Source organism: Cricetulus griseus, unplaced genomic scaffold, assembly GCF_003668045.3.
Source record: "Cricetulus griseus strain 17A/GY unplaced genomic scaffold, alternate assembly CriGri-PICRH-1.0 unplaced_scaffold_11, whole genome shotgun sequence".
In the NCBI taxonomy this organism is placed as follows: Eukaryota; Metazoa; Chordata; class Mammalia; order Rodentia; family Cricetidae; genus Cricetulus; species Cricetulus griseus.
The window spans coordinates 19,251-35,696 of NW_023276820.1; the positions used below are offsets into that span (position 1 = coordinate 19,251).

The 16,446-nt window shown below is 38.4% G+C and overlaps 2 protein-coding genes across 2 annotated transcripts; both read left to right on the forward strand.

Moving 5' to 3' along the window:
* The first annotated feature begins 2,585 nt into the window (after nucleotides 1-2,585).
* Nucleotides 2,586-3,482, forward strand: LOC113838429 (vomeronasal type-1 receptor 4-like). Its single transcript, XM_027434125.1, has one exon. It carries the CDS (start codon nucleotides 2,586-2,588, stop codon nucleotides 3,480-3,482), a length of 897 nt encoding a protein of 298 aa, XP_027289926.1.
* A 9,992-nt stretch (nucleotides 3,483-13,474) lies between these two features.
* On the forward strand, nucleotides 13,475-14,365 carry LOC118239780 (vomeronasal type-1 receptor 4-like). Its single transcript, XM_035453682.1, has one exon. It carries the CDS (start codon nucleotides 13,475-13,477, stop codon nucleotides 14,363-14,365), a length of 891 nt encoding a protein of 296 aa, XP_035309573.1.
* Nucleotides 14,366-16,446: the final 2,081 nt, after the last annotated feature.

Consider the following 16,446-nt stretch of genomic DNA (forward strand, 5'->3'; position numbering starts at 1 on the left):
ATCATGTGTTTTTTCTTTTTCAGTTTGTTTACATGGTGGATTACATTGATGGATTTTCATATGTTGAACCATCCTTACATCCCTGGGATGAAGCCTACTTGATTATGGTGGATGATTTTTCTGATGTGTTCTTGGATTCAATTCACCAATATTTGGTTGAGTATTTTTGCATCAATGTTCATGAGGGATATTGGTCTGTACTTTCCTATTTTAGTTGTATCTTTGTGTGACTCTGGTATCAAAGTAATTGTGGCCTCGAAAAAAGAATTTGGTAATGTCCCTTCTGCTTGTATTGTGTGAAACAATTTGAGGAGTAATGGTTTTAGCTCTTGATTGAATTTCTGGTATAATTCTGCAGTGAAGCCATCTGGTCCTGATCTTTTTTTGGTTGGAAGGATTTTGATGAATGTTTCTATTTCATTAAGCCGATAGGTCAATTTAAACTGCTCATCAGTTCTTGGTTTAATTTTCATAAGTGATATCTGTCCAGAAAATTGTCTATATCCTTTAGATTTTTGAATTTTGTGGAATAGGTTTTCAAAATATGACCTGATGATTCTCTGGAATTGCTCATTGTCTGTTGTTATATTCCCCCTTTCATTTCTTATTTTGTTAATTAGTATGCTCTCTCTCTGTCTTTTGTTAGTTTGGATAGAGGTTTATCCATCTTGTTGATCTTCTCAAAGAACCAACTCTTTGTTTCATTGATTCTTTGTAATGTTTTTCTAGTTTCTACCATAATAGAGGGAGACATATTAGGATTAAAGGGAAATCATTCTCTAGGGAACTGTCTAGAGGTTTACAAGGATGACACCAACTAACAATGTAAGCAACAGAGGAGAGGCTACGTTAAATGCCCTCCTCTGATAATGAGATTGATGACTAACTTAATGCCATCCTAAAGCTTTCATTCTCCAGCTGATGGAAGTAGAAGCAGACACCCACAGCTAAACACTGAACTGAACTGGAATCCAGTTGCAGACAAGTTGTGATGAGCAAAGGGGTCAAGAAGAGGCTGGTTAAATCCACAGAAAACGCTGACCTGAACAACGGAGAGCTCTTGGTCTCCAAACTGATAGCTGGGAAACCAGCATAGGACTGATCTAGGCCACATGAATGTGGGTGTCAGTGAGGAGACCTCAGAAATCTATCGGGCTTCTTGTAATAGATTAGTACTTATCCATAGCATAGGAATGGATTTTGGGAGCCAATTCCACATAGATGGATACTCTCTGAGAATAGACACATGGGGGAGGGCTTAGGCGCTATCTAAAAGTATATGCCAGGGTCTGAAGACCCCTCCCTATGGAAGGCCTCACTTTCACTAGGGAGCAGAAAGGGCATGGGATGGATTGGGAGTTAGTGGGGAGGCAGGGGAGGAGGGGAGGGGGAGAAAAGTGGGATTGACATATAAAGCAATTGTGTTTCTAATTTCAATAGAAAAGGAGAAAAAAAGAACACTTGGCCAGGACCAAATTCAGTTTATTTCTATTTAGATCTATATACATTAGAGAGCTACAATGAAGCCATGGAACATTGGTCATAGTTTTGCACTGTTTCTACCCATTACATTTTTATGCCCTTATCCACCACAGGATGAAAAAGTGGCATAAATGTGGTTTGAGGAACACATGATGGGGCAGGGAGGTTGAGTTGGGGGAACAACAGAATAGAGCAAGATAAGCAATAATATAACAGAAGGAGATATTATAGGTTTAAAGAGAAATCAGGCACTAGAATAATGTTTGGAGATCACAATGATGACACCAACTAACAATCTAAGCAACAGTGGAGAGGCAGCCTTCAATGCCCTCTCCTGATAATGAGATTGATGTCTAATTCATATGCCATAATATAGCCTTCTTCTAGCTCCTGGTGGGAGTAGAAGCAGAGAACCACAGCGAAACACTGAACGGAACTGGAATCCAGTTCCAGAGAAGGAGGACTGATGAGCAAAGGAGTCCATACCAGGCTGGTGAAACCCACAGAAACAGATAAACTGAACAAGGGGAGCTCTTGGTCCCCAGACTGATAGCTGGAAAACCAGCATGGGACTGATCCAGGCCTCATGAATGCGGGTGTCAGTGAGGAGGCCTCAGAAATCTCTGGGGCCTTTTGTAGTAGATCAGTACTTATCCATTGCACAGGAATGGATTGTAACACTGACTCCAAAGACACCTGCACTGAAGTTAATATTCCCATGCAAAGACACAAGCACATACACATAATTAAAAATTTAAATACTCTTGAACACACTTTATTTTTATATGTGAATGGAAAATAGTGATTATGGGTTAGCATGGATTTTTCTTCTTGGTTTTTTGAGACAGGGTTTCTCTGTGTAGCTTTGGAGTCAATCCTGGCACTCTCTCTGGAGACCAGGCTGGCCTCAAACTCACAGAGATCTGCCTACCTCTGCCTCCCGAGTGCTGGGGTTAAAGGCATGCGCCACCAACGCCCGGCATTTATTTATTTTATTTATTTTTTTATTTTTTAGTATGGACTTTTATGTACAATGAAGAAAATAGTCTTACATGTCTATCCTGAGTTCCCAGCATCACTCGTGATTCTTATAAATTGACCAAATGAAATCAGGAGATCTTGCCATTGGGATCTTCTTCCTGTCCCAGACTGCACTGGGGATTCTGGGGAACTTAGCATTGCTTTGCTGTTTTCTTATGTCTACCTTCAGTGTGAACAGGGTGAGGCCCACAGATGTCATTGTCAAACACCTGACCTGGGCCAACATTGTTGTTCTTCTCTGCAAAGGGATCCCTAAGACAATGGTTGCTTTTGATCAGACATATTCCTTAGATATCATTTCATGTAAACTTCTCTTCTATTTTCATAGAGTTGCCAGGGGAGTATCCATTGGTTGTACATCCCTGCTGAGTGTCTTTCAGGCCATAACCATCAGCCCCCACACTTCCAAGTGGGCACAGCTGAAAGTCAGACTCCACAGAATCATTGGTCCATCCCTGGGCCTGTGCTGGGCCTTTTACCTATTTTTAAATATTGTAATTATTGAGGGAGTGACTAATATGAGAAATAAAGGGAATCTTACAGAATTTAGAGATTTTTTATACTGTTTAATAATAAAACTTCCCAAACAAACTTCCATAGAACTTGCTATACTATTGGTTACCAGTGATGTTATGTGTTTGGGACTCATGATATGGGCCAGTGGCTCCATGGTGTTGATCTTGTTCAAGCATAAACAGAGGGTCCAGCATATCCACAGATCCCTGTCCTCTAAATCATTTCCTGAAACCAAGGCCACACAAAGCATTCTTATCTTAGTGAGCAGCTTTGTGGTCCTTTATGTAACCTCTGCTACCTTAACCATGTATTTTCCTTTCCAGGATGGAGGAGGTACATGGGTGGCCAATGCCAATGTGGCCATGAGTGCCTCCTTCCCAGCAGTTTGCCCCTTTCTGCTAATAAGACACTATACGAGTAATTTTCATCCTTACAGTACTTGAGCATATCCACATCCCTTTTTTTTTGTTATATAGTCAGAGCAGTCAGAGCGACAGGCTGTATACACTGTTTTATATTCAGCATGACCCGTTCACATCAGACATATTCTGTAGGTATCATATAACGTAACATTTTTGGAACACAGTCTTGATTCCAGTTGATGCCAATTGTTTCAATTTAGAACATTTTAGTAGAAGATTAAATTAATATTTGTGGTATATGGGTTTTTTTGATTATTGTGATGGCTTATAAATGTCTGATTACCATTCACTGCTCTGTTGTGTAGGTAAAATTAATCAACACTGATTTGTGGGTAGACTGTTATCCTGATGCAAGAATAGAGCCACAAACTGATTCTGAGACAATGAATAGTTGTGTTTCATGCTCCAGATAGTTGTAACCATGGGGCTCCTAGAGTTTGTTGGTGTTGGAGAGCACAGAGAATTTAGGGTGTGATTATGTGCTATCTTTCTTGGGTACTCATAGTTAATGACCAACTCTGTGAAAATGCCAGATGAGATGTGGCAATAATTTTTCATATTCAGGTGTGTGTTTAGATAGGACATGATCAGAAATGGGGGGATTATTAAAAAGCAGCTTATCAGATGCTACTAGTATTTAATATTTCTTATTTAGATTTATGTGATCTGCTTTCATGCTTGTATGATTATTATGTACATTCCTTATATGGTACATTGCAGAATATGGTATACTTTGTAATAACATGTGGGTCATGGATTGTTGTGATCTGTTATGTGGGTTCTAGAAATGAAACCCAGGTTCTCTGCAAAACAAGAAATATTCTTTCTTCATCAATGAGCCTTCCATAGCTTACTTCTAAAACACAGGCTTCAAAGAATAATGGTTGGCAAGAACAATAGATCAATACAGTGGCCAACCAATGAATGGTGTACCCTAAGATGCTTGCCCAGAATGTAAAGGCACCCCAACCATGCCTGAAGAACCAGGACCCACAGACTGGATAACCAAACACAACTGGAGGAAAAAAATGATATCTGTGTAATGATGTCTGACATTAATCTGTGATATTCATAGAGTGTCACAGATTGTCATCAAAGAGGCTACATCCAGCAACTGACGGAAACAGTTAAAGACCAACAGCTAAACATTAGTTGGAGCTTGGGCAATCCTGCAAAAGGCAGGGAGAAAGGATTGTAGGGTTCAGAGTGGTCAAAGACATAATAAGAATACCCACGAAATTAACTAACCTGAGTTCATGGGGGGTTCCCAGAGACTGAACCAGCAAGCAAGGAGCCTGCAAGGGACTGACCCAGGTATGTATGTTATAGCTGTGTAGCTTGATCCTATGTGGGTCTCATGACAGTGGAATTAGGGCATGTCTCTGAATTTAACTGACCTCTTGGACACTACTCCTCATACTGGGAAGCCTTTCCCATCCTGAACACAAAGAGGAGAGCTTAGTCTCACTGCAAATGAGTATGACACGTTTTGTTGCTACTGATGGGAGGTCTAACCTTTCCAGAATAGTAATGGAGATGGAGTGGTTTAGGTGGCAGGGAAGGAGATGAGTCAGGGGGAAGGCACTGGGAGGGGAGGAGAGTAGAAACTATGGCCTGTATGTAAAATTTAAGTATATACATTTTAAAAAATCTTAGGTAAATAAACTTTAAAATAAATAATTGATGTGTGTTATCTTTCTCTCTCTCTCTCTCTCTCTCTCTCTCTCTCTCTATATATATATATATATATATATATATATATATATATATATATATATTTCTCTTACTGGATGATGAATAAAAAACTTTTGGCCAATACAGCAGGAAGATAGGTGAGACTAGGAGAGAGGAGGATTCTGGGAAAGGTAGGCAGATGTATTCCACCATACACAGTCCACATGTAGGCCACAACTGGTTTAACAGGTCTAGAGCCTTCTCCAGTAAGTAAGGCCACATGGAAATTCTTAGATTAATAGATATGGATTAATGACTAAAACAGAGCTAGCCAATAAAAAGCCCTAGCCACTGGCCAATAGTACTCTAATTAATATAGTATCCCTGTGTTTATTTATGTTTGAACAATGGTAAAAGAAGCAGGACAAGAGAAAACTGCCACAACAAATAATTATTCACAATCACACTTTTAATCTCATTAGGCATATTTAAAGGACAAACAGAGATATGTTCTATAAAGCAGGTCATCGTCATAAACTTCAGAGGTCTATAACATATGGCATTTAAAATGTTTTAATAACAGAGGTATTTTTTTCTGACAATGAGATATATCTGCCACTGGCAGCACCATCTACTTAAGAGAAGATGATAGGCATCAAAGAAACTCGACACGGAGTGCGCTTGCCTGGACTGCTGACAGCAATGCCATCCAAATTGGGACAAGCACGACACACAAAAAAAGAGTTACTGTAAAACCTTGCCAAGGTGGGTTAGCCCTTCAGAAAATCCTTCAAGAATAGTCTGTCAGAGATGCTAGGCCCAAAGTACAAAAATGGATGTCCCAAGATTATAGAGGAAACTTAGGTGACTATTCAGGAAGCAAGCTGTTTTTATCATTTGTCACATTTTTGGAAACTACTTCAATTGTGCTTCCTGCACAATTATTTCCTTCTTTGTTCTCTGAGGGCGTTGAAGACTATAAAGATATAGTTTTCATTTTTTGCCAGATTCAGCAAGGAAACTCTTTAGAGAAATGAAGGTATATAGATTTGAGAGACATAAAGTATAATTTGATAATGCAAATTAGAATAGAAAATAAATTAGGTGCAAGACTGTGGATTCACTGAGAGAGGATAAATAATGAAATGTTTTCTCTGAATTCCTCAAAGGCAAATGGACTAGGTATTTTAATAAGGGGTTAGCAGGAGGAGAGGACGGAGTTGGAACTAGGATTGGAATGTAAAATAAATTAATAAAAAATAAAAATTTAAATAATAATTAGGATTAATTATTAATTAATAAAATAGAACAAGTATTTCAATAAAAAGAGAAATGTAGGCTCTTAAGGTGGAGAAGAGTGTATAAAAATTATAAATAAGCCACAAAACTAGATGTAGGCATCTTAGCAGTGAACTTGTAATAATGGCCACACCTCTTAGGCATGACCTCAGGAGACAGAAGCAGAAAGAGAGGAGCTTAAGGTCATGGCTTTCCATGGTGTGCTCTTTCTGGTGGGTCAGAAAATATGATAGAAAGTTCAGGAAGTGCTCCCAGGTTCTTTGTATTTTTGCGTGTAATTGTTCCCCAATAAAAACACATTTATCATTTTTCATGAGTTTAGTGGTGTCATTACATTCTCACCTTCAAGGAGACACAGGGATCAGAATGCTCTGGGTGGCTCTGTATTCAGGGGAGTTTCTGCTGGAACCATCAGAGCTGAGGATGAGTTGAACCCCCTGCTTGTGTCTGTACATTATGACAATCATGGATCAATTGAACTAGGCCATGAGCACAGAAATGAAGAATTCAGGGCAAACCATCCTTGATGCACAGAGTGAATCACCGATTTTTTCTGGTCCTACAGAGCAGTATCCAAAATCTTGTATTAGTGTCAAATTACTGCAGTTCATGTTCACAATTGGGTAGGCAAAAAAAAAAATAAGTTCATGAACATGAACAGGATTCAGATGAGGGAGATGTGGCAGCCAACATACTTCTCAATGTTGACTTCATGATCCTTCCAACATAATTTCCTGGGAGTAATGGTCATGTCCTGGAAGATAATTCAGAGGCTGGCAGTGCCAATGGACACACACCTACCCAAACCCTGAATGTACAACAGGATCTTGCAACCAAAATTATTCAAAAAATGCTCAAATCCCTACTCTACATTGTTTGTGTTACTCCTTTATAGAGAATGATCAAGGCATTGGCTACCATTGTGCTCACGAGAATCAAATCTTTGGGCTGTAATGTTTTATCTCTGTAATAAAGGACTGAAGAGTAGGAAGATTAGAGACTTCCCAGAATTCCAGTTATACTCTTTGATGAGAAAATAATTTGATTGCCAAAATCCAAGAGTACATTTGGTGACTTGGCACAATTTCCTTTAGAATATGGCCTGACTATTCTAGAAGAATAGATACTGACAAATACTTGAGTTCTGAAGTGGAGAAAGAGGCCTTTATTTCATTGGATTCCTGAGAGACTGAAAGAAAGGGCTTTTTTAAACTCAGGTGTTCAAGGCCAGCCCTGACCACTTAAGAAGACCCCATTCTCAAAGGTTTGAAAGGAGTGGTTACCATGAGAATGTGCAATAAGTTAGAATACACATAATGATTGAAGGAGATCCACCCAGTTTCATTAAAAATGAACCATTCAGAATGATGTGACATTGACCCATGACTAGCAATTCAAAGCAACATCCTATACAAATAGATATGGCGCAAGGCTTCCAGAATATATTTTCAAAACCCGAAGTCACTGCAGAGAAAGCTCAGAGCTACAGACTCTTCTTCTTTTTCTACATTTCTCAATTACAAATTTCTAGCTTAACTAACCATACAAACGTAGTGTATAACCAACTAACACCCACTCCCCCTTCTCAGAAATGATAGCAAACTACTCCAGTAAGTCTTCCTTAATTCTGAAACCATGCGCAGGTGTCTTACAAGTCAAGTCTCTTTGAGACTTACTTAAGTTTGCCCACACATTTGAAAAGTCGAATTTCCTCTGAGAAGTGAGGTGCCAGCTTTGTCAAATCTTATGTGCTCTCCTGGCCCTGCTATCTCCATGCCTTTCATCCTTGCTGTTACCAGAGAATTGCTAATTGTGTCTCTGTGAGTATGTAAGCTGGAAACCTTGTGGGATCTGGGAGAACTTTTGAAGAGAACTTCTGAAGATACAACTTGTTTTGAAAAGAATAAAGAGCCATTTTTGGAATATGTCTGTGAGTCCATTCATCTCCTCTACTCTCAGATCCCTTTAGTCAGCCCAACCTGCTTGCTGTTTAGTTTTTGGACAGAACCCTGTGGGTATCTGCCTTCACTTCCACCAGCTGCTGGATGAAGGCTCTAGGATGGCATATAATTCAGTCATCAATCTCATATCAGGGAATTGAATTTAAGGTAGCTTAGATTGTTAGTGTCATCTTTGTAGATCTACAGACATTTCCCTAGTGACTGGTTTCTCTTTAAACCTATAATGGCACCCTCTATTATGCTATCTCTTATTTTGCTCTCTTCTATTCTTCCCCCAACTCAAACTTCCGGCTCCCTCACGTCCTCCTCCCTCTCCTCTCCTCTCCTCATTCTCCTAGATCCCTCCTCCCTCCACATTCCCCTCATGCTCCCAATTTGCTCAGGAGATCATGTCCCTTTACCCTTCTCCAGGGGACCCTGTGTGTCTCCCTTCGGGTCCTCATTATTTATTAGCTTCTCTAGCAGTGTGGATTGTTGGTGGGTAATCCTTTATTCTATGTCTAAAATCCACATATGAGGGAGTACATAACATGTGTGTCTTTTTGTGACTGGGTTGCATCTCTCAGAATGGTTTCTTCTAGTTCCATCCAATTGCCTGGGATTTTCAAGATTCCATTTTTTGTTTGTTTGTTTGTTTTTTGTTTTCTGCTGAGTATTACTCCATTGTGTAAATATACCACATTTTCTCTATCCATTCTTCATTTGAGGGGCATCTAGGCTTCTTCCAGTTTCTGGCTATTACAAATAATGCTGCTATGAACAATGTTGAACATATGTCCTTGTTGTATGAATGTTCTTCATTTGGGCATATGCCTAAGAGTGGAAATGCTGGATCTTGTGGTAGACTGAGTCCCATTTTCCTGAGGAAATGCCATACTGATTTCCAAACTGTTTGTACAAGTTGGCTCTCCCACCAGCAGTGGAAGGGTGTTCTCCTTTCTCCATATCCTCTCAGGCATAAATTTCATTGGTGTTTTTGATTATAGCCATTCTGACAGGAGTAAGATGGTATCTCAGAGTAGTTTTGATTTGCATTTCCCTGCTGGCTAGGATGTTGGACACTTTCTTATGTGTCTTTCAATCATTTTAGATTCAAACATTTCCTCATCTCTGAGATGAAGCCTACTTGATCATGGTGGATGATTTCTCTGATTAATTCTTGGTTTTGATTTGCCAGTATTTTATTAAGGATTTTTGCATCAATGTTCATGAGGGATATTGGTCTGTTGTTCTCTTTCTTATTGGTGTCTTTGTGTGGCTTGGATATCTAGGTTATTGAAGTCTGGCAATGATCCTTCTGATTCTATTGTGTGGAATAATTTGAGGAGAATTGGTATTAGCTCTTCCTTGAATTTCTGGTAGAATTCTGCACTAAAGCCACCTCGCCCTGGGCTTTTCTTTCGGTTGGGAGGATTTTGATGACTGCTTCTATTTCAATAGGAATTATAGGTCTATTTAAGCTGTTAATCTGTTCTTGTTTAATTTTGGCAAGTGAAACCTATCCAGAAAATTGTCCATTTCCTTTAGATTTTTGAATTTTGAGGAATATAGGTTTTCAAAGTATGACCTGATAATTCTCTGAATTTCCTCTATGTCTCCTGTTATGACCCCCATTTCCTTCCTGATTTTATTAAATTGCATGTTCACTCTCTGCTGTTTGGTATTGGATAAAGGTTTGTCTATCTTGTTGATTTTCTCAAAGAACCAACTCTTCATTATATTGATTTTTTCTATTCTTCTCCTAGATTCCACTTTCTTGATTTCAGCCCTCAATTTGGTTATTTCCTGGCATCTATTCCTCCATCTACAGTGACAATAGCAGTATCTCCTCTAAATATCCATGACCACACTAATTCTCGGTTCCAGCAACCAGATATGACATCCCTCACATCTTGCTATTGTCAGGAAGTCACTGCTGTCTTGTGTGTGTACAGACCCTCACAGTTAGAAGAGGGAGTTGTAGATAATCAGGATGAAACAGGAGAGATTTTTTCCTATGTGACTCACAGTTAATATACTTACAGAAGCATGTTAGCTTCCAATGCATCTAAGGTTTTAAATACTATACTTATGATATATATTTAAATTTGAAATGTCTCTTAATGATACAGGCTGTGCACCAGCCCCCAATTCCCATTTTGTAACTATGGAAGTATATTTTTACAATAGACTGATCTTGTAAAATTTTTTTTCCTTACATGGGAGCAGGTCATAAGATTGACTGCTATTTCTGCTTTTGTAAACTGATCTCCCTGTTTTACTCACAAAGGTGCCTATGACAACTGAAAGACATGTTTATTAAAGTAAGACTCTGTGTACATGTAGGCAGAATACATGTAATATTGTGAATTTCACCTTTAAAGACCCTGGTGGTTAGGGCTAGGTTCTACATCCTAGGACAGCTCTAGACTGTAGACATCAGCCCAATCAGCCTAGGTGCCTGCACCTATGTAAAAAGTTTCCTCTTATTAAAATATACTCATTATCATGGTGAAATTCTGAGGGGTTCTAGATTAACAACAAATGTAAGCTATGATATGTAGAATTTTCAATTCCATAGTGTATACTTAATTCCTATGCTCTTAAATTAGAATTAAATATCTTTGCTAAGTTACGACAAATGTTGAGCATTGTACCAAGTTAGTTCCTATAACAAAAAAATGTTAGAAGTAGTTCTTTACCTCCTGGAAAATTTTTGCCTTGATACTTTGATCTTTCTCTCTCTCTCTCTCTCTCTCTCTCTCTCTCTCTCTCTCTCTCTGTGTGTGTGTGTGTGTGTGTGTGTGTGTGTGTTGTTTATTGTCTATTGATTTATTCAGTAAATATTGGGAAATAGTACTATAATTCAATAGTCACCACAGTTTCTCTTTTTTTCATCACTCACTATTCCTCAGAATCCATCCTTCACCTCTAGTGCCCTGAATTCCATTTGTGTCCTAACACCCAAGAGAGAAACATGCTGACAACTCTTCAGCATGTCCCTCTACAGTTTAAAACAATTGAAAGTTTCTCAGTCTGTGATGCAAGATGTAGTCTTTAGGGTTGATGTAAATTCCCTCGTCAGTCAGTGTCAAGGTTGCCTCCTGTATCATCATCTCATCCACAAGGGAAATGAGGTTTTAGTATATCAAGATTTCAGTCAAAATGTGCAACAGACTCCATCCTATAAGAAGAGAAGTTGGATGTCCCTCTGTCCATTGAAGACCTAACCAGCATCAGCCATCACAGACAAACCTACTTCCTCAAGTGAGTCTTGAAATTTTTTCCTGCAGGCTTGCAGAAGTTAGGACAATCTGCTGCAAACTGTGTGAGTACAGAACTGAACTTGTCTTTATATTTTAATAGAGAAACTAGCAAAGGAAAAGTACCTATTGAAGGCAACATCATCCCTTTTGCTATATCATGATAACAGTTAAATAAACATGTACATGAGATATACTGTCATCCTGTTCAGGTCTTCTTAGAACTAATTGATAAGGTTATAGCTGTTGGTTTTTATTAATAAGAGAGACTCGGGATCTTTGTGAATGAAACAGATGTGGCGCTGTCATGGGTTCACCTCCTCTCCCTTTCTCTTTGTAACCATCTCAGGTTCCATTCAGTGAGATGCTGTAGTGCATGGCAGCCACAGTGAGCTAGAGAGCCATTTCTTATAGACTTTTAGACACCTTTGCTTGATCATATAATCTCTGCTTTAAACTCCAGCTACCAGAAGAAATCAGTGATTTTGTTTTAACTAGTACAAACCTCAGGGCAAAGTGGATTTAACAGGCTATGTCCTTTGTAAAGGAAAGTAACATTAAAGAGGAACAAATATTTAATTTATTTATGGTAAAAATGTAGAAAATTCAGAAATCTGTAGCTACCAATAGCAATAATTGAGGTGGGGTTTGTATTTCTGGACAAAAATTTACATTTAATACTTGGAGGTGAATGTTAACATCACTGGTTTTGGAAGTTTTAACTAGTAGTCATGATTTTCTCTTCTGGATAATACTTGGACATATGTGCAGACACAGTACATATTCTCTTGTGTCTAAATCCAGTTATTATATTATCCTCATGTTTATGTAGGTATAATTTAATTATGGTTATATTTAGACAACCTTACAGAGTCAGTGACCATTTTGCTAGTAGTGAATAATACTGCCTTAGAAAAAAGAAGTTAAATGTTCCCATGAATGTAATTCTGAAATTGAGTCAATTTTAACATTGATCAAATTCAAATTTTAGATAAAGTTATTTTTATATGGGCAGCATTGCTGTTTTTAGGTAATTGTGTTTTATACCCTATATAACATAGGCCTACAAAAATTACAGGACACAACGGGGTTGTTTGCAACCACATAGATGGAATCTTTAAATGGAACCAAGAAAAGAGCCGACAGATGAATATAAGATGATTAATTTTTACTTTCAAACAAGGTATATTTTAAAAGGTGACAAACAGAAGTTTCACACTTATTCTGATTTTTAATGTTATTTGCTGCATAAGGTTTCATTCCTGCTTTGTTTTCTTTTACCATTGTATGTATCTGGGGATCTGGGAGTTAAAGTTGAGGTTCACTGTGTAAAGGTGACTGCCTCCGAGCTTTGCAATCCCAAGGCTTACATAGTTGAAGGGGAGACATGTATCCTGTGAGTTGTTCTCTTTAATATTAATTTTTCTCTCTAAATCTCTGTGTGTGCGTGCGTGTGTGTGTGTGTGTGTGTGTGTGTGTGTGTGTGTGTGTGTGTGTGTGTGTGCATTTCTGTCTAATGTGTGATGAATGGTCTTAACAGTCTCACCACTGGATCTTCAGGCACATGGCTCCAACATACTTGAGCTGAATATTGATTATGAAGCACGGTCCAGTATGTCATCTCAAAGTGAAGGACACTATAAAATCAACATTTCACCACAGCCAAGGCAATTGCAAACTCAGGAATCTTCTTATGAAAATGATAGTTTCTGTTTCCTCAATAATGACACGTGCTGAGAAGCACAATACCTAGCATGGCATGAAGGCCATAGTTTTTCGTGTCCATCTTGAGATCTCAGTGTCTCACACTAAGTGATAATCGCGGAAATTTAACAGAATGATATCTACAGACCTGGCTATGGGGATCATCTTCCTGTCCCAGACTGCACTGGGAATTTTGGGGAACTCAGCCTTGCTTTGCTGTTTAATCATCAGCGAATTCTCTGTTAAGAGGGCCAGGCCTACAGACCTAATTGTCAAACACCTGACCAGTGCTAACTTCATGGTTCTGCTCTGTAAAGGAATCCCTCAGACATTGGCTGCTTTGGGTTGGAAATATTTTCTCAATACCATTGCATGTAAAATAGTTTTTTATTTTCATAGAGTTGCCAGAGGAGTATCCCTTGGGTCCACAGCCCTCTTAGGTTTCTTCCAGGCCATTATTATCAACCCTAGGAATGCCAAGTACAAGTATTTCAAAGCCACAGACCACAAGGTAATTGGGACTTCTCTCAGCCTGTGTTGGTCCCTGCAAATGATGGTAAATGGCTTCATTCCTGTGCTCATGACAGACTTGAGGGATGCAAAAAACGTCACTGGTTTTAGAGATTTGCTATACTGTGCTGTGCCCAAACCTAGCTATGCCTTCTATGTTATCTTATTGAGCTCCTCTGATGTCATGTGTTTGGTTCTCATGATATGGGCCTGTGGTTCCATGGTGCTTGTCCTGCTGAAGCATAAGCAGAGGCTCCAATATATGCATAGAGTTCTGTGTCCCAAATCATCTCCTGAGACAAGAGCCACCCAAACCATCCTTGTCCTAGTGAGCAGTTTTGTGTTCTTTTATACAGCATCTGGTATCTTAGTCATGTGCTTAACTTTAGTAAATGGAGCCACAAGGCATTTGGTGAATACCAGTGCAGCAACAGCTGCTTGCTTTCCGGCATTGTGTCCCTATCTTCTCATCAGACACTACACCCCAGTTTCCAGGCTCTGCTGTACTTGCTAATAAAAAACCGCATAAGTTACAGCCCAAGAGTTTTAACATTTACAGCCTGCCTTCTTTCTATTCTTTTTGTTCTATTGAGTTCTATGATTTTGACATTCCTATAAGTAAATCTGTAATGAAATTTCATCTCTAATCAGGACAACCCATAAAGATGCATGTAAATATTAAAACTATTAACAATTATTTGCAGTCAAATCATTAACAATGAAGAAATGTCAACACCGGAGTTTTATGCATCATAGCAATTAAGAGCTTTAATGAGGATGCATTTTAGTCAATTATACATTGTGTGTGGTGGAGTTGAACTGTATTCAACTGTGGAGAAAAATATAAAAAATTTTCAGCAAAATGCATTTTGGTTGGAAAAATAGTATGTTTTCTCACTCACATATGCATATCCTAGGTTATGATCCTTAGATAAGTATTTAAATGTGGGGGTAAGTGCAGAAATCTGTAGGTAGGTAGAATGGTACTATATGGTCTGCTTCCTTCTTATATAGGCAGGATTCAGTCTCTCAGCAGATATCATGTTCTCTGGATTTTACAACATTTCTACTCCTGCAACCACATTTTTTGAGTCTTAGTTATAGGGCTTTTGTTGTACATGCATCGATTTGTGGCTAGACATTCTAGTTACAATTGTTCTGTACATTTTGTCCAATGTGTACTACTGTAATGTTCTCTATATGATACAAATAGAAGCTTCTTTGCTGAGAACAGCACCAGCCATGGTATTTTCCCAAATGATTTACCCTTAAATTAATTAATGAAATTTCAAGAACATGATTTTCAGAACAAGGCCTCAACAGTTGCAGCATCCATGACAACATGGCTGTGAAATATGACAGGGCTCCACCTCTGGATGGAGAGTTTCAGTTGAGTAATGAGTGCAGATAAAGGGAAAATCAGTCTTCCTTAGGGATTTGTTATCCTATTCTATGTGGTCAGTCCATAAAATAAATATGTATCATCTACATTAAATGATTTTATCAGAATATAAATATGCATCCTATGATATTTATTAAAAGACACAAATTAACACATTAATATACATTATATATTAATCAATTAAAATGTAATCAGATGTTTGTATAATTCAATTATTATGAGTGTGAAAGACTGCTGGGGAAAAAGGAAGAACTCATCTCCTATACCAAGAAGAGGAGAATTGGGCACCCCTCTGATATTAGATCTTCTTATTGCATATTAGGTACACAAAGTAATGAGTCTCATTAAACATGAACATGTTCACGGACGGGATCCAAAAATAAGACAAAAATTTCAAAATTAGCATGTAGAAGATATCTAAGTATGTTGACAGCTATTGCTGTCTCTAAATGTTGGGATGGGTGGGACCTGATTTCAGAGTAAATGTTATTAGTGTTGTGTACTCTCAGAGGCATGGTGAGTGCATTGCCTTATACCTCCCATAGTCTTCACGAATACAGTCTTAGTCAATTAGGGGAGCACTTTTCTTCTACTCAGATTTGCGGTTCCCTAGTTAACTTCATTTCTGTGGTCATTTTTCCTCCCTCCAAACTGTTGCTTTTATTTATAAGGATAAAAAAGATCATGTTTTTCAAAGTATTGTGTTCTGCAGGATATACCTCACTTCTGGTACTATTAGAAAATATGTGGATGTTTTAAAAATAACCAGAAGTAGTCAGCAAACTTGGTGTTCCTGTGTATCATGTTCTTGAGTCCTAATCCTTGGTTGCAGCTTTGTACTAAGTATCCTTTATTAATCTGAGATATTATCTCTGTATCTTTTGATTGTCCATGATATTTGTGATACAAAAATTCTTGATTTGCCAAATGAATTTCTGACATCAGGGATTGCGAGTTGAATGTTTCCATCCAAGCCAATCCCTCAGCGCTCAGAGAAACCCATGGAAGAGAAGTTAAAAAACAATAAAAATCAGAGAGGATGAATAACACCAAGAGAACAACGCCCACTGCATCACCTTAGCAAACCGGCTGCCAATGCTCGAGGACAAAAGCCACATATACAAGAACTGAATAGGGTATTTTTAAAATTTTTTTATTAGTTCAAATTAGGAACGAGCTTCTTTAACATGTCG

What these genes read in the sequence shown, in the direction of transcription:
- LOC118239780 (XM_035453682.1), top strand. Translation starts at nt 13,475, where the DNA reads ATGATATCTACAGACCTGGCTATGGGGATCATCTTCCTGTCCCAGACT.
- LOC113838429 (XM_027434125.1), top strand. Translation starts at nt 2,586, where the DNA reads ATGAAATCAGGAGATCTTGCCATTGGGATCTTCTTCCTGTCCCAGACT.